At 41.6% G+C, this 18,114-nt stretch overlaps 2 protein-coding genes across 2 annotated transcripts in view; one reads left to right on the top strand and one right to left on the bottom strand.

The window, feature by feature from the left end:
• The window catches only part of SPSB3 (splA/ryanodine receptor domain and SOCS box containing 3), a 117,173-nt gene extending 101,066 nt beyond the window's left edge, over positions 1 to 16,107 (bottom strand). Inside the window, exon 1 of the mRNA XM_069210560.1 lies at positions 16,015 to 16,107. The gene's annotated coding sequence lies outside the window, so the exon portion shown is untranslated. The remainder of the gene's footprint in view (positions 1 to 16,014) is intronic.
• Positions 16,108 to 16,394: 287 nt separating this feature from the next.
• The window catches only part of NUBP2 (NUBP iron-sulfur cluster assembly factor 2, cytosolic), a 131,389-nt gene continuing 129,669 nt past the window's right edge, over positions 16,395 to 18,114 (top strand). Inside the window, exon 1 of the mRNA XM_069210561.1 lies at positions 16,395 to 16,533. Within this exon, the coding sequence (XP_069066662.1) occupies positions 16,527 to 16,533 (7 nt within the window). The 5' untranslated portion in view covers positions 16,395 to 16,526. The remainder of the gene's footprint in view (positions 16,534 to 18,114) is intronic.

The raw sequence follows: 18,114 nt of genomic DNA, 5'->3' as shown, positions 1-18,114 counted from the left end.
TGCCTTATAATCCATCATCTGCAGTATAATCTGCATTCTTTAACAACAACAAAAAAATGTTTCTAGCTCAAACAAATGAAAAGTTAAGAAACATGCAGTAACCTGTATTTCTGCGCAGTGGAAGGTCTTTTACAAAAGTTGATTAGTCATCTTTCTATTGACTGTTGCTCTGTTTGGGTGTCCATCCTGCAACTAATGAGGTGAAACATTTGCCCAAATAGGAAGAGGTGTAATAAGCATTGGCAAACCCAATAGTTCTCGACTATGCAAAAGCTACTGGCTTTGCCAATGAGTTTTAGCCATGTTGTTCACCTGCCTAGAAGCTGTTCAGCATGGCTAAAAGTTAGGGGCACAGAGAAGAGTGGTGTGGAGTGTCAGAGTGGAATGGCAAAGAGTGGAGTAGGGTGTTGTATACTGGAATGGCAGTGTCGTGTACTGGAGTGGCATAGAATTGAGTTGTGTACAGTGGCATTCTCTGGAGTGGCATAGAGTAGAGTGGACTGGTGTAGAGTGTATTGGCATAGAGTGTTGCAGAGTAGAGTGCAGTGGCACTGAATTCAGCAGCGTACAATGCAGCACTGTAGAATGCAGTGGTGCAGATTGAAGTGGTACATAGTAGAGGGCGGTGTGAAGAGAGTGGAGTGACACAGAATGCAGTCACAGAGTAGAATGGCATAGAGTGGTGAAGAGTGGAGCGTTGTACAGCTGAAAGAGGCAGAGGGCAGTGTCTTAAAATTCAGAGTAGAGGGATGAAGAGTGCAGGGGCATAGAGTGGAGTGGTGCAGAGTAGAGTAGCATAGACTAGATGGTTTCATGTTAGAGTGAAGTGGCATAGAGTGGATTGGTGCAGGGTAGAGGGGTTTGGAGTGTAATGATGCAGAGTAAAGGGGTGTAGAGTGCTGTGTCACAGAGTAGATTAGAGTGGCAAACATACAATAGGCATTGAGTTCAGGGGCATGGAGTTGCGTGTTACAGAATAAAGTGCACTGGCGTATAGTGTATTGGCATAGAGAGCAGTGGCATAGAGTGCAGCGTTGCAGAGTACCAGAGGTGTGGGCTTTAATAAAATATCTACTTGTCCATGGGACAGGTTGCTTCATAAACCTACTTGTCCTGTAAAAACCTCCACTTGTCCCTATGGTACCATGTAGTGCGGCGGAAAATGACAACCATTTCAGTATATAAGAGCTCTGTTAATAGCCTCTCCGATTATGCTAGGGTTCATAATATCGTAGGGTTTGAATACTAACCATTCCCTTATTCTGACATCTTTCTAATGCTGGGGCTGGAGGTAGCAGAAAATAATAGATCCTGGGTATGAAATTCCCTTTTGAGTCAGTGCAAAACTAACTTGCATGTTTTAGGGGTTTTCACTAGTTCTTCTCTAATCTTCTCCATACTGAGAAAGGCCAGAAATGTACTGCTGACAATTACAGAAGGAAAAACTTTTTACATGGTTGGGGTAGGGGTTGGAGGGAAAGTGAACTTGTAAAACTTCAACAGATTTTCGTATGAGCAAATCCACACATGCCAAAATGCAGTTCATAAATTCTTTCCAGGAGTACAATTTCCTGACCTACTTCTGAAAATTCTTGTGAATTCATGAAATGTGTAAACGTGCACTAATGCAAGGACATAAACTAGGGGTGTACTTTTGTGACGTTCTTTAAGAATTGGGCCCCTAATTAGATTTGGAATTAACCAAAACCTTTTGTTTTTATTATAAATTCCATCGGTCTATCTGTTTGTCCTTGGCCTTCACTGTGACAGCTTTCTGTTCTTTCACAAGAAGCATATCAGCAAACAAAGTAGTTTTGTCAATCCAAGGAACTACAGTAGAAATGTGTACTTTTTGAGTTCAAAAAATAGTTTTGTTTTTTTGCCAATGTTTGCTAGAATGATTAGGTCCCAGCAGCTCCCACAACAATAAAGTTTTGCAAAAACCATGTCAGAAAACAAGACACACATCAACAAAACGAAAAGGCTGACCACCAATAGTGACCTAATGCTCATTTTCATGGTTCCCATAATTTTGTGGAAACTGTTACTTTGATATTTATTGGACATACTAGCATACATCAACACATTTTACTAAATGATACTTTAAATAAATAGTACCTAACGTTTCACAGTAGTTTAGCAAAACATGTTTTCCCAGTTCCTATTTTTGGTAATTATTTTTTTTTAAAGAAAAGAATAATGGTCTCGATTTCAAGCTTCTGTCAATATTTGCATGTAATCATAGAGCACTCTAGGAGCATTATATATAGCTTCATATTGTTACATTTTGCAAATGTGTCTACACATGTGTATACCGTAACCACTGTCAGTAGTGCAGTCCACACTTACATTTGCTTAGAGTGAATACACTAATATTAAGGGCTTTGCAATAACCAATTATCCATACAAGTTTGAATAGCGTTAACTTATGGACTCTACCATCAATGCCCTTGCCTGATCCGTAATGTACTGTAAACTGGCAGCCAAAGGGTTTGTGCTGCAATGGGCTGGGCCTGCTTGCCCCAAACACAAAATAAACATTAAAACTTGTTGCCCTTGACCCCAAACAAGATGCCCTGGGTGTTGGGTTATACAAATACCACACCCGAGTACAGTGAAGTAGTGCAGAGTGGATTGGTGTGGCCTAGACTGGAGTGGTGTAGAGTGCAGTGGTAAAGAGTACAGTGAGGTAGAGTAGAGTGGTGAAGATGGCTTAGAGTAGAGTGGTAGAGGGTAGACTAGAGAGGCAAAGCGTAAAGTGGCATAGAGTGCAGTGATGGAGACTGGAGTACTGCAGAATGCAGTGGAGTGGTATAAAATGGAGTGGTGCAGAGTAGAGTGCAGTGGTGAGGACTGGCGCAGAAATGAGTGGCACAGAGTGGAGTATTTATGGTGCGGTAGCACACTGGTAATACAGACAACACATTTTCAATTAAAATGACCATTACATTTGCAGAGACATAGTTTTACTACTAGAACAACACATTGCACAGCCTAAAATGTGTGGAAATTGTATCATCTAGTTTAATGATTAGTTTGATCATATTAAAAGTATTTTGTTGCAAGAACACTTCAGAAATATCAAAAAATGTGCCTCATTTGTGCATTCACAATTCTGATATTTTCTGAAATACTTCCACAGTTCATTTAAAAGCTGTCATGTGCTAGAAAAAAAATACTTTCCTAACCCAAGTACGCAGCAAGATTGTTACATAAATCGCCTCACTTTGAAGTCAGAGAAAGAAAAGTAAATAAGCGCCCTTGGAAGACACTGACTGACATTTGACCTCAGTCTCTGAATGCACAGCAAATGTGACCACATAAGAACAAGGTTTAAAGGCATGCTAAGAGAATGTGGGTTTGCGGAAGAATACAGAAAACACAGTTTAGACAACAGAAGGGACAAACAATCTGGAGAGCTCGTCAACGAGCAGAACGTATTCCCAGGTCAACTTTACGAAAGACCCCAAGATGTCTTTAGTAAACCTAAATTAAATTACTGAGGTAATATTTTAAAAATATGTGCTGCATTATGCAACACAATGTGGCTTTTCCTGACAGTTTAGTAAACCCTATAAAATAATTTGGTCCTCCCCTCACCCCCCAATAATTCCAGTGGCCATTGCTTTAATCTAGAGTTGTAACGATCCAAATGTTATGCCTATTGATTTTAAAGTCACAACAGGCCTGCTGCCTTTATCACAGCATTTCATAAAAAAACAGCTCAGGCCTATAGTCATGATCACTGGCTTTCCATCACAACTAACTCTGGCCAGCTGTATTGAGTGTAGGCTTTGGCACAAGCCAAAAAGTGCAATACATGGAGTCATTTTAGTGGAAGCACACAGATGTGTCCCAATCATTTCCTCCAACTCCCTCAGTAGAACTCTGAAAGTTTTTTTTTATATTGCGCACATTAGGTAATATAACGAATGCGCTGTCAAGCCAGACCTCAAAATCTATGCATATTAGTGTAACAGTGAGCATCCCATACTGTTCTCAAACGCAAAATATCACTCTGAAGTCTAAAGTTAATGATGGAAGGGTGCTGGGACTGCAGTACGTTCCTCATGGCTGCCCTCTTCCCATCTGTGGTGCTGCCAGAACAAAACCAACACTGTAAATTATCTAGTTATACAAGACAGTAACAGCATTACACTGCTGTGTGTGCTCCCGAACATTCAAGCTCATGCAGCCATAATGCAGCTTTGTGGGAGAGAAGCACTTTTTTCTGTGGAAGTACACAACTTCCGCCCAATCAAAGCATATACTCCCAGACTACCAAAATAAGAGATGATTTAAAGAAAATGAGAGATGATTTAAAGCCCCTCTCTTTAACACTCTTGAATTGTTTATTTAGCTGTCAGACCAGACCAAACAAAGAAATCCCTAAATGACTAAGTGTGACTGATTTTCCAGGTACTTACAATCTGTAGAACAAATTAGAACATTGGAATGCTGGGGGCTCCATTGAAAACAATGGAGTGCTGCTGGCTTTTACTGGCCGGTAAAAGCCCGCAGCGCCAACATTCCAATGTTCGCTTTGTTCACAGCTACAGCTGTGAACAAAGCCTCACGGAGCCCGAGGGGATTTTAATCCCCTCGGGCTCGGTGAACATTTTTTTTTTTTAATAGAACATTCTGCCCTGAGTGGCAGAATGTTCTAATAGCCTTAGAACCCGCCGTAGCGGGCTCTACCGGCTATTAAAGTCCCTCTCCCTTGTTAAATGCCCTCGCCTTGGGCTCGGGCATTTAACGCGGTGAGCGGGCCTTTAATAGCTGGTAGAGCCCGCTACGGCGGGTTCTAAGGCTATATTAGTCACCCTGCTTGTTGTTAATGTTTGTACTCTAAAGACAAGAAAAAGTATGTAAATTATGCTTTAGAGCAGACGGGTGACATTCTTAGAAAAGTATTATTTGAGCTGAAAGAATAGAAAAATCATCTCATGTCTAGAAGAAAAGTGAGTGGCTGTTTGACTTGACAACACATTTCTTCTCTTCTGTGACACCAAAAACATTGTTTATAATGTGAATGTAGTGTTGTTGAAATGCTATATATGTTGTTATTCTCATGAACCGACACAAGTGCCCTCCACACATTCACCATCCTTCTCATTTTCCTTGTCAAACCCCCCGAAGAGAAGAAGAGATTTTTCACTTCAATCCACATTTAGGGGGTTATTGTAACTTTGGAGGAGGTGTTAATCCGTCCCAAAAGTGACGGAAAAGTGACGGATTTACCACCAGCCGTATTACGAGTCCATTATATCCTATGGAACTCGTAATACGGCTGGTGGTATATCCGTCACTTTTGGGACGGATTAACACTCCTCCAAAGTTAGAATAACCCCCTTTGTCTTTATATCAACGTAGTGTTTGGAAATGAGCTAAGCAATTGTTTTACAAGTACCATTTATTGATCTACAAGACTTTGCCTGCTGCCACAGGGCTTGAGGGTGGGAGTAAACATTATTTATCAACATTACTGGAGACATGTTTACTACATGTAGAGCCACATCCTATGCCCAGTCCCCTTATAACAATAGGCCAGTGAGCATGACGTTGGGCTGGGTCAGCACAGGTTGAGCACAGTCCCTGCCACGCAGCCACGCACTGTGCTTATGCCCATGTGAAAATGCAAAAAATAAGGGGCAACCCATTATTCCTGGGTATACAACGATACAAATGGACAGGTATGTGCTTTTAGGGACAGGACAGTGCTTAGTGACAAAAGTGAAAGAGTGTGCAGTAGTGAAAATAAAGTATGGTTGACAGAAATACAACTGATTTGTCAAAGCACAGACTCAACTTTGAGACTGGGCTTCACCTTTAACGCATAATTTAGTCGTCTGCCGCACAATTCCATTGGTTCTTAGCTCACCCCATGGCACACAGCCTTTAGCTATGCAAAGAGGGCTTGAGGGCAGGACCTAGCCTTCGATAAGGCCTTGCATCGAGCTCCTGTATGTAGGCATGCACAAAAAAACTTGTTTTTATATCTGCTTCACGTTCCCCCTGTCCAGCAGCATGATGACAGGTAGACTCTGCATTTAGTACACAAATACATGGTTTTTAATTCCATAACACGCCTTTACTGTCTTTAGTGTCTTGCTCAAGTGACTGTATACCCTCAGGGGGTGATTAGTGCACCATACAAATCGCCGCAACAAAGTGTCTTTGGTATTAACAAGTTCCTTTGTTGATAAGGGGTTCTCTGCCATTGCTATTCATCATGATGTCATCAATGATGCTTCTAGAAAGGAGGTATGTAGTGTTACCTGTGATTTAATTGATTAAGTCATTGGTGATGTCATCTGAGACATTAGAGGCTGTATTACAAAAGTGTCCCTGGGTGCAACGAGCGTTTGCGTTCACTATGCGCGCACCAGGGGCACTTTGGTATTACAGGGGGGTTCATAAACGCTTGTGTGGCCCCTTCTGTAATACAGATAGCGCTGGCACACAAATTGCGCAAGCGATAGCTCAAAAGGGTGTTCCTTCAGTTGCACGGGGATGTGGCCTCATGCAAACAAGGGAATCACCTTACCTCTGTGCCTGCACAGTGAAACAAGAGAGCAGCTTTGAAGAAGCTGCTCCAAATTGCATTTTAATGTGTTGCCTCCAGGGCAGCATGAGTTTGTGGCTGTCCTGGAGGCAGTGTATTCAACCTAATATGGTGTGCTTTCCCTGTTCGCGCACCTGTTTTTTTTTTTTTTTTTACAGAGCATGTGGCACAGAAAGGGAAAGTGGGCCTGCCCTATATGTAATAAGGCCCCAGGTGTGAGGTCATGAGCAGAGCGTGTGGGGAGGGGAGAAGTTATGTTTGTGTTGTCCTCTGGGTGCAGATCTGGCCTATGCCTTGCCTTCGTTCCACTTTAAGCTGCTTCACAAAGCCTTGTTCCAGCGTAACAGACTCACTTGTCTCATCTAAACCATCTGCAACAGAATTTGGTCCAGCATAGCGAGCACTAGGCAAAGGGCTAAGCCTGGCCAGACCGTAAAGCCAGGCTGCTGCAAACGAGCCAGCTGTGCACATCCTTTGGTTCTGAGAAGACGCCTCTGGACACAGGCAATGTGCACACTTAGTGCATTGTTGGGAGAAACGGAACTGGGCTGGGGCCATCACTAATAGGGAATATTGTATTAGGCATATGCACTTTTTGCACATTTTTAGCTGTCATCTCTTTTTCTGACACTCTTTAGTTGTTCCGGCTGATCTTCATTAAATGAAAGATGCAGCATGGAAGAGCAGCGGGTGTGCCAAAAGCAAGCTCATCTGCATCCATCTGGGGCTGGGGATTACATCTTTTTTGCATAAAACAAGGTAAATCATACTGCCAGTCAACTACGAGATATTCACACCTTCTTAATGGACTTCTGTTTCATTCCCTTGACCTTAGTCAGTCTGCACTGGTCTGTGATAGCTGTGGCTTGAAGTCCCACCTCAACTTTAGTCACTTACATATGACTTTCACATCCACCGTTTGGCACATGTTCATGTTTAATTGTCACTCCTTGGGTTCTCGTAAATTAGATATTTTTTGTTTTCTAATAAAATCAGTACCTGATGTGATGTTCCCCGCAGAGACCTGGCTCCATGAGAGCTCTGCTCCAAATATGGTCCAAATCCTGCCTTCTGGTTATTGTATTAGTGAATTAGAATGGTCGGGCAAAGGATGTGGTGGGATAGCCGTTATTTACAAGGAAATTCTAAAGGATATGTTCTCTCTCCTCTTATGATGAAGGGCTGTGAGGGTTTGCTCTTCAATTTGACATTTAGTCCCACTTTCACCTTCTCTGGAATTTTGTTGTACAGACCGCTAGGCCTGTACACTCATTTTCTACTGGCTTTTCCTGGTTTGGCTGCAGACTAGGCTACAAATGGGGCAACTTCACAGTGCTTGGTGACTTCAGTATACATACTGATGACATCAACAATGGTACTTCCAAGAACCTTTTACAAGATATTGCATCTCTACAAATTATGTAATTGGTGGTGGTGGTGGGGGGAGCTACTCATGAGAAAGGCCACACCATTAGCTTGGTGTTCAGTAATATCACTAATCTTCAGATGCAGAGCCCTATACCTTTAACCTAGTCAGATCACTGCACGCTTCCTATTACTTTATCTGCAGGCCACGCTTTTGGTCAGGCAGCTGGAACGACAGTGGGCTACTTGAATTTTGAAGATTGGTGAGTTATCCTGGAGATAACGAGACACAAGTTATCTGACCAAGTTACCTCATCCACTTGCAGTTTCAGTGAGTGTATTATCAACTCAATGGACATGGTCCTACCTGCAAGGTAGTATAAGAGGCACCAGCGGAAAAAAAATATATATACACCACTGGTTTAACACCTACTTACTTTCAGGTCCTCAAAAACATTATGGAGGCTAAGGCTGTTGGCTCTGTCACAGAAGCCTTGATGGAGCACAGCAACAATTTGGCTCGCTTTTTTCAAAGAAGATATTGGACATCTACTCTTCATTACCTGATATTGAGGAGTCATAAGATAGCAAGCTTCCTCTAGTGCACTTAGCAGAGACATTCCCGATCTTACTGTGAGGCTTCTTACAGACCTCCTAAATGTAATAAAGTCAGATTCTCCCCTTTGCCCTGCTTTCCTCCATATTCTCTGCCAAGGGTCTGATAGTATTGCTCCGACCCTGGTGGTTCAGCTTAATCTTTCCCTCATTAATGGCCCCCCTGCCTTCAGGAAGTAGCCAGATGGATGTCTAACTGTAAAAGTAAGCTTAACGTACATAAGACTGAAGTTATGCTATTAGGCAACAATTTCAGTAAGAAAGACTTAAACCCCTGTGACGGACTGTCTGGAGAGGCTCCCCAACCCCAAATGTGTGATAAAAAGTCTTGAAATGTGGCTATATTCCAGTCTTACATTGAAGCAGTAAGCTAAAAAAACAAGCTTCCTGCTGATTGCTTTGGTGTTCTGAGACTCTTAAAAAAGGTTTCAAATCTTCTTCCTTTTTTTTGCAAGAAGGCTAATCGTCCAGGCTCTTATTATTTCAAACCTTTATCAGGGCAATACCCTATACCTCGGGTCACCCCAGTATGTGATTAAACAGCTCCTTATGAATTTTAGGAACCTCCTAAGACACCAATCTGCAACAAAAGACCCTGAAAGATCTTCACTGGCTTCACAGCCAGTGCAATTTAAGGACGTATGCATTTTGCACAGATCACCCCGTAAGAGAGATCCTCTTCTGTTAAGTTCGCTAGCTACCCCATAAATTCCTGGAAGAGCACCTAGATCATCTTCAGCTCACTAGCTACATGTTTCCAAGATCAGTAGGTCTCAATGGTAAGGCCATTCATTGTCTTTTTTGGACCCCAAACTTTGGAAAACTCTCACAAACAAATTATGCCAGATGACAAACAAATTCTCTTTTTGTAAAGCCTTGAAAACTTGGCTTTAGAGTAACTAGTTTTCTTTCAGTGGTAAGCACGCTATAACGATGACTCTACTAGCGCTGGGGAGCCCTTGGATAGCTTTGCGCTTTACAAGTCTCACACAACGGGAAAAAACTGGAAAAAGTGGCAAATGTGACAGTAAAAACGCTCTGCCACATTTGGTCACAAAGAGGCTGGATTTTAAAATATCTTATGTGGTTAAGGCACTTGCTGTAGAGACCTTTGTGCGGCCAGCAATTTGCAGGGAATAATAAGTCTGGTGGTTATTAAACTGGCTGGACAAATCTGTGGTTTGTATAATCACAGTTCTAACTCAAAGTAACATATGAAGTTTATGTGCCTGCTGCAAAGCACTTCGTGTAACATGCGGATCACATTTGTGAGTTACTGCTTTTGACTCATATTTTGTTATTAGCAGTTAATAAACTGGAGCTATTTTTAAAAAGCACATTGCTATAAACTGGCATCAAGGAGCGGCATGTAAACCACAAGGCATCGGTTTAGAACCTTGTTTTTTCTCCTCAATCTGTTGTCACTCTACTGTTATAAAAAAGGATTGTTTGGGTATTATAAAGTCTTATTAGTACAGACTGCTATAACCACTGCATTAGGTTTAAATCTTGACTTGTTCTTCTACCAACCTTGTACTCTTAACATATGATGCCTAAAATGTAGAGGCTATGTGATACACCTTGTAAACCCCAGTGTCTTGCGTAACATTCTCTGTATTGATTTACACACTTACATGATGTATAGTCTGTTTAATGTGTATGCAGAGGTCTCCGGGCACAGGCAACAGATTACAGCAAAGTAATAGAAGAAAGTAAGAAATCCTTTTTAGTAAGAAATTGTTGTAATAATGTTCACATAAAAGCTTCCAGAGAATATAGATAAACGTCTTTATTCGTTATGAGAAACAGCCTTTGTTAACCACACAGCTGCACTTCAGATTCCTCAGCTAAAACCGTCACTGGAAGTCTGAAATGGGGGGGTGGCGGTTTAATAACCAGGGAATTGGACGGGATAGCGGAAATATACAAAATAATAACAGGAGCATTTATAGACTAACGGAATACAACTTGAACTACAACACCATCTCCTTCTAAAACAATTGAATAGTCATTCTGTTAAAAAGAGATATCATGCTTCTATGATAACTAAGAACCATACTGTTAATGCATAATGTAGTCTTTGTGCCAACGAGGAGCCACGCGCTGTCTTGCTTTACTATACTCTGACTTGGTTTCTTCTGATTTTCCTCTGGAATTTTCCTTAGCTTGAATATGTGGATATTGAGGCAATCAATTCATGCTCCACACTCGTCTTAAAGAATGTCACCATTTTTCCCTACTGCAATGATCTTTATTGGTTTGGAGAACTTACTTCCTCCACATTGACGTGGAAAAGGAAGTTGGACTACCACCCATTCCCCCACCATCCATTTTCTCTACCTAATTCCATGTTTTAAATCATATATTTTCTTGTAATACTCTTGATGAAGTTTCCTTTGTTGGTTCATCTTTTCACAACTAATCAATTTAGGTTCTCCTCCCCCCACCGACCTGGGGACATTTTAGAACTAGGAGATCTACATTTTTAGGACCAGGAAGGGAGAAAAATGTGTGACTAAGTTGGATGCTGGGTGATACAACCATAGCATATTTGGAAGGGCTTTGTCTGCTGTTATGTTTGGCACGTGAGCCGGCTGAAGGAAATATTTAATCATGCAGTTTACTCTCTCCACTAATCCATTTGCTGTAGGGCAATACACTGCTGTCTTGAGATGTTGTATGGAAACATTTTTTGCGAAGTTACTCATTTCGTCAGAGGTAAATTGCACACCGATGTCCGTAATGATTGTACTGGGAATTCCTTCTGGCATAAATGCATCAGTAAGGAAGTTTATAAGGCCCTGAGTAGAAACAGTCCCAACCACTTTAGTAATTATCCAATGTTAATGGTAATCCACCACTATTAATTTCCCTACCCCGTGGACCATTTAATAGGGCCAATTGTGTCAAAATCCTACTTGTCCCACGGTTTGGAGGGAGCATTTACAGAGAATAATGGGGTGCTCTTGGTGATTTTAGATTTATCACTTAGAGCGCAAATTAGACACTCTTTTACTTTATCTTTGATCAAGGAGTCCATCCTTGGGAACCAATACGTGGGGCTAACTTTGGCTTTGGTGATGCTCCTGCCTAAGTGTGCAATTTCACATAAGTGCAATTTCAGCAATTCTTTCCCACAAATCTTTAGGTGGTAAAAGCCTATTACCTCTCATAACTTTGTTGATGGTGATACTTAACTCATGTTGTTCTGACCAATAATTTTCAGTTTCTCCTTAAGCATGCCAGATTTTATGGGCCAAACCTGAACTATTTTCCCTTTTACTTGCTTAAGGGTCGAATCCTTATACACGTCTGTCTCCCACTCCACTTCAGTGATTCCTGGAATTTCTACTAACCAGACAGAATAGAGGTCAACTTCACATACCTCAACTTCCCCCTTGCATGGGAGTCTAGAAAGAATCTGCTACACAATTTCTTGATCCTGGGACATACTCAAGGTCAAAGTTGAAACCCTCTGTACTAAGAAGCCATTTCGCTATGCGGGGGGTTGTGTTGCCCTTACCCTTGGTTGAAAATATGTATATTAATGGATTGTTGTCAATGTGAACAGTAAAGGGTAAACCCCATAGAAAAAATATAAAGTGGCTCACGGACCAAGACACTGCTAGGTCTTTTCTTTCTACTGTTGAATAATTGTGTCCCACTGCTTTTAAGGCTCTTCATGCAAAAGCAATTATTTTTTTCCTTCCCATCTTCTATTTGCATTAAGGATGCTACTATCTCTATGCCAATGGCATCAGTGGACAGAATTGCTTTGTTTCTTGTATCAAAGTTACGTAGAGAGGGTGCATTTATTATGGCTTCCTTGGTGATTTGAACAATGCTTGACAATTTGAGTCCTAGTCAATTCAAACACCTTTCTTTAACAGATTCCCTAGGGGGGCTGTCGTGTCTGCAATTATTTTTTTACGTAGCTAATCATATTCCACCAATCCTAAAAAGGATTTTAATTCATCTTTGCTACTTAGGGGTGGAATATCTCTTACTGCCTTAACTAGATCAACATTGATTTGAGTCTATGTTTGGATATCGTATGTTATATATAGTCACTGATTTTAACCCTATTTTACATTTTTCTCTACCAATTGTAAATCGATCAATTTTTAAGGCTTCTATAATTTCTTTCACTGTGAGGTCGTTTTGACCCTTCCATATATTTTTTTATGCCTTCCAGTATTTTTTGCCTATCTGGACGACAGCTGCCGCAAGGCCAAATGGCATCCTGAAATATCTGTTAGCACCAAAAGGTGTTATAAAGGATGTGAGGGGATTTGAGTCCGGGTGTAATTCAATTTGGTGGTAAGCTGAAGTGGGTGGGAGTCGAAATCTGTCTACCCAAATGTTTTTATTTAAATCTCTTAGGTCAACACATAAACGTAGTCCCCCTCTCCCGATTTTTGGGTAGAAACTATTTGGGCCAACTATAAGGAACTTCCTATGGATTCAATAATACCTAGTGATACAAATTTATTGAGTTCTTCCTTTAAAGGTTCTTGCATTAGGTGCGGTATGGGTCATACTTTATGGTCACTGGTTTTACCTTATTTTTTTATTTAATCTTGTGTAGGAATTTCTTCAAAATTACCTAATCGATTGGTGAATACTGCAGGAGATTGTTTAAACAATGAGTACAAAGGGCATTCTCCCCCCACTGCTAGGACTGGTTCAACGTTGTATGCCTAGCTCTCAGAATGTAGGTAACTTCTTTATTGATTACGAGGAACAGCCTCCGTTAGCCACACAGCTGCACTTCAGATTTATCAGCTGTAAATGTCACAACTGTCACTTGAAGCCTGGAATGCTCCAAGTGTAAAGAACAAAGGGCGAAAAGTAATAACTAGGGAAGGGTACAGGATAGTGGGAAAATACCAAATTATAAACAGAATACAACTTGAATTACAACAGAAACGTTATGCTGTTTGAAGATTAATCATGGAGTTATTGCAAACAGTTAGCACATTAAGCACGGTTTGAGTAGCTCAAGTTTTACGACGATCCTTCAAACGGTGCCAAAGATGTTAGCTAAAGAAATATTTTTAAAATACACCTTCTTTAATTTTGACTGTCCCCTTGCATGTCACTTGGGATAGCAACAAGGGGCCTAATGTGGATATGATACATCTAATTTCATGTAAAATTGTTAAATGTTACCAATTAGTAAACAACCCATTTGACCCTGCCACTCCATAACAGACGGGTATGAACGAAACTTGGAGTGGCCATAGTGAGATAACTAGCCCACAAATTCCATGCAGTGTTCTCAAATGCCAACAAACGTCTGATCACAAAGGTGAAGAGTGATAAGAAAATAGCATGCCCAGTCTTATGATGGTTATTCCCATGGGAGTAACACATAAAGATGGTCAACAAGGTGCAATGCACACAAATGGTAATCTCAGGCATGGGTGTTATGTGAAGGTTGCTTCCAACTTGTAGCCTTAAGTGCAATGCCAACTTAAGATGGATGACATGACTAAAATACAAAAAAGCCAATACACTAGAGGAGCTGCTGCAACAGTAAAATGGACTGCCATGTAGTGGCAATGACAGGAAAAATGGATGTAGGAGGTGGGTGTGTCTATGTATGATACTCTGCGACTAGCCGTGTATGCCTCTATATGAGTGAATAAGAAGCAAGAAGCAACAATTGGAAAAGGGGTTATGGAGAACCAGGACCAAAAGTGATTCTATTCCATATGTATTAGAAAGGATTTAGCTGCAGATGTCAAAACGCTTGAGAACAGTTCGTATTCATGATTCCTAAGTCACATCTTTTAAAGATGACCCAACACCACTGTCAGTTAAAGCAAATTACTAGATATATATGGTGGCCTGCCAATGCTAGCAAACCAAATAAACTGAGGGTGAATGGATGATAATTTGTCAGAGAAGACCAAATGTGCTCACCACCTGAAAGAGGATCCCTGGGAGACTTTCCTTCTCATTAAGGTGTATTAATGTAGAGCACAGCCTGCCACCACACTATTAGAAAATACAAACATCCAATGCAACACCGAATGCAATATTACATCCGTAAGAGGATCAGCAAGGACCACAAAGACACTGTCATACTCTCAACAGAATGACAAAGCACCCACAATCTCCACACACCGATACGTTGGTGGTGGGTCAAACGTACATGTAGAAATTCTGAATTGCTAACCAGTGCTATAAGAGGGCTTGTACTGAAAGCACTCAACACCTATAGCTCAAAATTTAAAAGAGGCAGATCAGCACTTCTCAGCTGGAAAGCATACTTTCAAATGGGAAGGAAGTGGCACTTCAGAGTAATCAAATAGGTACCCAGGGATAGTGAGTATTGATACTTGTGTTTTTTTTTTTTTTTTATAAACCAAACACTAGTGGTAGCTCACACCCAAGGTTCGTATTTAGTGGAGTCGAAGACTCACACAAAGGACAAATGTAAGGAAACAGTGATCCACATAACTTTAGAAACGGATGCAGAACCTGCACTAAACACAACACAAGCTCTTGTGACTCAGAAGCCAAACATCATTAAGGACAGGCAGAGATGCGGGCAGAGGGTCACTAACCATTCCCACAAAGTAGGACCCTCCCTCTGGATTAATCCAGCACCACAAAATTCACACCTGACAACTCAGGGGACGGCGAGCATGCGCTATACCAAGGCTTCATGTCGCCACTGTCACAGTAGGCCAGGGGTCTCCAAACTTTTTAATGCTGCCCCCCCAGTTGAAAAATAAAAGTCATTGGGGCCCCCCCTCAGAATTTTTCACAAATATTTTATAAAGATGGCAATGTTTAGATATGTCTAGACCGTATTTAAACATTGCAGTTAAGTACTGTTACCTTTTTTTAAATGCTATAGCATGTTTCTGCTTCAAACAAAACACTGTCATCTGTATAATGCTTCTTTTGGCCAGTCTGAGAAGAATGAGGAGCATCAAAGGAAACTATTAAAAAGTCAGTTTCTACCGGTTGTAACGTCTTGCTAGCAAACGTGATGAACAAAAACTGGATGATTTAAGGAATTATAAAACGTCAAATGTTCAAGTAACGTTTAGGGAGAGAAAACATAAGGTTGAGGTCCTGTCATACTACAAATGGGGCTCTATTATGGAACTACCACTTCTTTTCCAAGCTGAGCTAAAGGTTTTAAAGCCTGTTATGGCATGGCGCTCGCTGCCGTCCATTCAGTTCGAAAATTAGCACTCTAGCGTTACATAAAAACAAAAACGTTGAACTTTCTTGACCCATTCCAAGATGGCTGCCACGTTCAGGACGATTCTAGGTTTTGCCGACGTGACGGATTTGAAGCAGTCATATCTGATACTTCGAAATAGCCACATCGGGTTCCACGACGCGTGGAGGTCCGTAATAGGACACATCACGTCAACTCTTGTCTGAGCGTCCTACCTTTTGCGCTACCCCCACTGTCTTTCCTCCCCTCCCACTGCCCTGCTCACCCAGTGTTCCCCCGCCTCTCTGCACCTCTCAGCCGATATGAGTCTGTACACCTCCTGCCGACGAATAATCACAGTCTCACCCCTAACACGCCCCCTCTCTGGTCACTCCCATAATGCCCTTCTTTCTAGTCCCGCCCACTAAGTTCTAGTTCTACCGCGGTCCCCGCCCTCTTGGCTTACACTACCTTTCAAGAGCCCACACCTCCTTATTTCTTTCCTTTCTCGGCCCCGTTCGGCGGCTATCCTATTGTTCGCCGCTCCCTGTGCCTGCCACCCCCCACCCCCCCACCTTCGCGAGTATTTTCGCTCACGCGGAAGATCTGAGCAGTACGCATGCGCATAAATTCAGGCGCTAATGCATTAACTGAAACAACCTCAACGTCGTGATGGGGCTTTGAATTGGTCCGTTCCCTGACACCAGTAGGGCGTGTGGGAGTGCCTGAAAGTGCTCTAAGCTCGTGATTGGATATAATGATCCACGCATCCCGGTATAAACCGGAAGACTCAGAAACATGGAGGGTGAGTGTGGGTTGTATGACGCTTTACTAGTGTCTCGTATGGAATAACGCGGTACAGCTTTAGTGTCATGTTTGAAAAATTGATTTCTAACAATTTAGTCTTATGCTGCATTGTTTTTGAGAGATATCGTGTATATTTTGCTGAAAGTAGAATCTTGTACACCGGTCCCTATCTATACCTTGAGGATCTAGGTGTGTATTTGAGTTTGTTTATTTATTTATGCTATTTTCTTTATAGCGAACCCTTACCCAAGAGTGTCGGAGCGCTTTACAATAGAACCGGGAGTAACACGGTTGTAGGAACCAAAATGTAGGCTACTGTGGTTACTCATGACAATTGTACTTAATAATCACAAACTATATTTAGAGAAATTACAAAAGAGATACAAGTTTATACACAAGAATGGTAATATATTTACAGAACTAAATCCAGGGTAACTTAACATAAGACACTTAAGTAACAGAGTTATAACTCTCAAGATAATGAAATAGCAGTTAGGAATATGCCAATAAAGGTGGGGGGGGGGGATGAAGGCCTAGTATGGTTCTCAACAAGTGGTGTTATTGTGAAAAATAACTTTGGAAGGGAAAAGATTTGGGGTCTGATTTGAAGGTTCTGCAGAAGGTGGTGGTGCAAAGGTTTATAGGCAGTGAGTTTCCAGATTCCAGTAGCACTAGTTGTGAAAGACTGTATCATGAGTCGTGCCCTTTTGAAAGTAGGATGTTCGAGCTGCAGATTTTCAGTATTTTCTGAGGGTCTAGAGCCTTCAGATAACTTGGGTTTGTTTGCTAGTTAAACAAGGGGTGGAGGTGTTAATGGCTTTGTGTGACTCAAGCAGTCTTGTATATGGCCCTGGATTCAGTAGGAAGCCAGCGAAGAGTTATCAACACAGGTGTGATATGGTTATTACCTTTGGATAATGACCATATTTGGTCATTATTTTTATAGATTCCAAAACAACATCCCTGCCTCTTCCCCAACAAAAGGTGAATCGTATAAAACACAAACTTCGGCAAGTCCTCAATCTTTCCGTTCTCTCTCTTTGTTCTCTGTCAAGAATTGTAGGCCTCTTGGCCTCTTCTATTCAGGCCATATTTCCAGTTCCATTACACTACAGAGCCCTTCAGAGGTTGAAGATTCAACATTTCCGCAAAGGTCTTCGTTATTCGGATATAATTCAGCTGGACCTGGACTCTCGAGCAGAGTTACAGTGGTGGCTAGACCATTTGGAAGCATGGAACAGAAGAGCAATTTTATCTTCGGCCCCAGATCTAGTATTGGAATCCAATGCAAGTCGGACAGGTTGGGGCGCAAGATGTGGCAACATCTCGACTGGAGGCGTATGGTCAGAGAAGGAGTCGCACCGTACATCAGTTGTTTAGAGATGCTTGCAGGCTCCTTTGCATTGAAGACCTTCGCAAAGGACAAGGTAAGTTGCTCTATTCTTTTAAAGATGGAACATTTTTCCACGGTAAAATACATCAATCATCTTGGAGGAACAAAATCAAAACCCCTTGCGGATCTAGCCAAAAGTTTTTGGGAGTTTTGCTTTCTTCGGAAATTGTCGGTCAGAGCGCAATA

This window comes from Pleurodeles waltl, chromosome 10, assembly GCF_031143425.1.
Source record: "Pleurodeles waltl isolate 20211129_DDA chromosome 10, aPleWal1.hap1.20221129, whole genome shotgun sequence".
NCBI classification, from domain to species: Eukaryota; Metazoa; Chordata; class Amphibia; order Caudata; family Salamandridae; genus Pleurodeles; species Pleurodeles waltl.
Note: the sequence above shows the minus strand (reverse complement) of the source record. Positions and strands in the feature narration are given on the sequence as shown.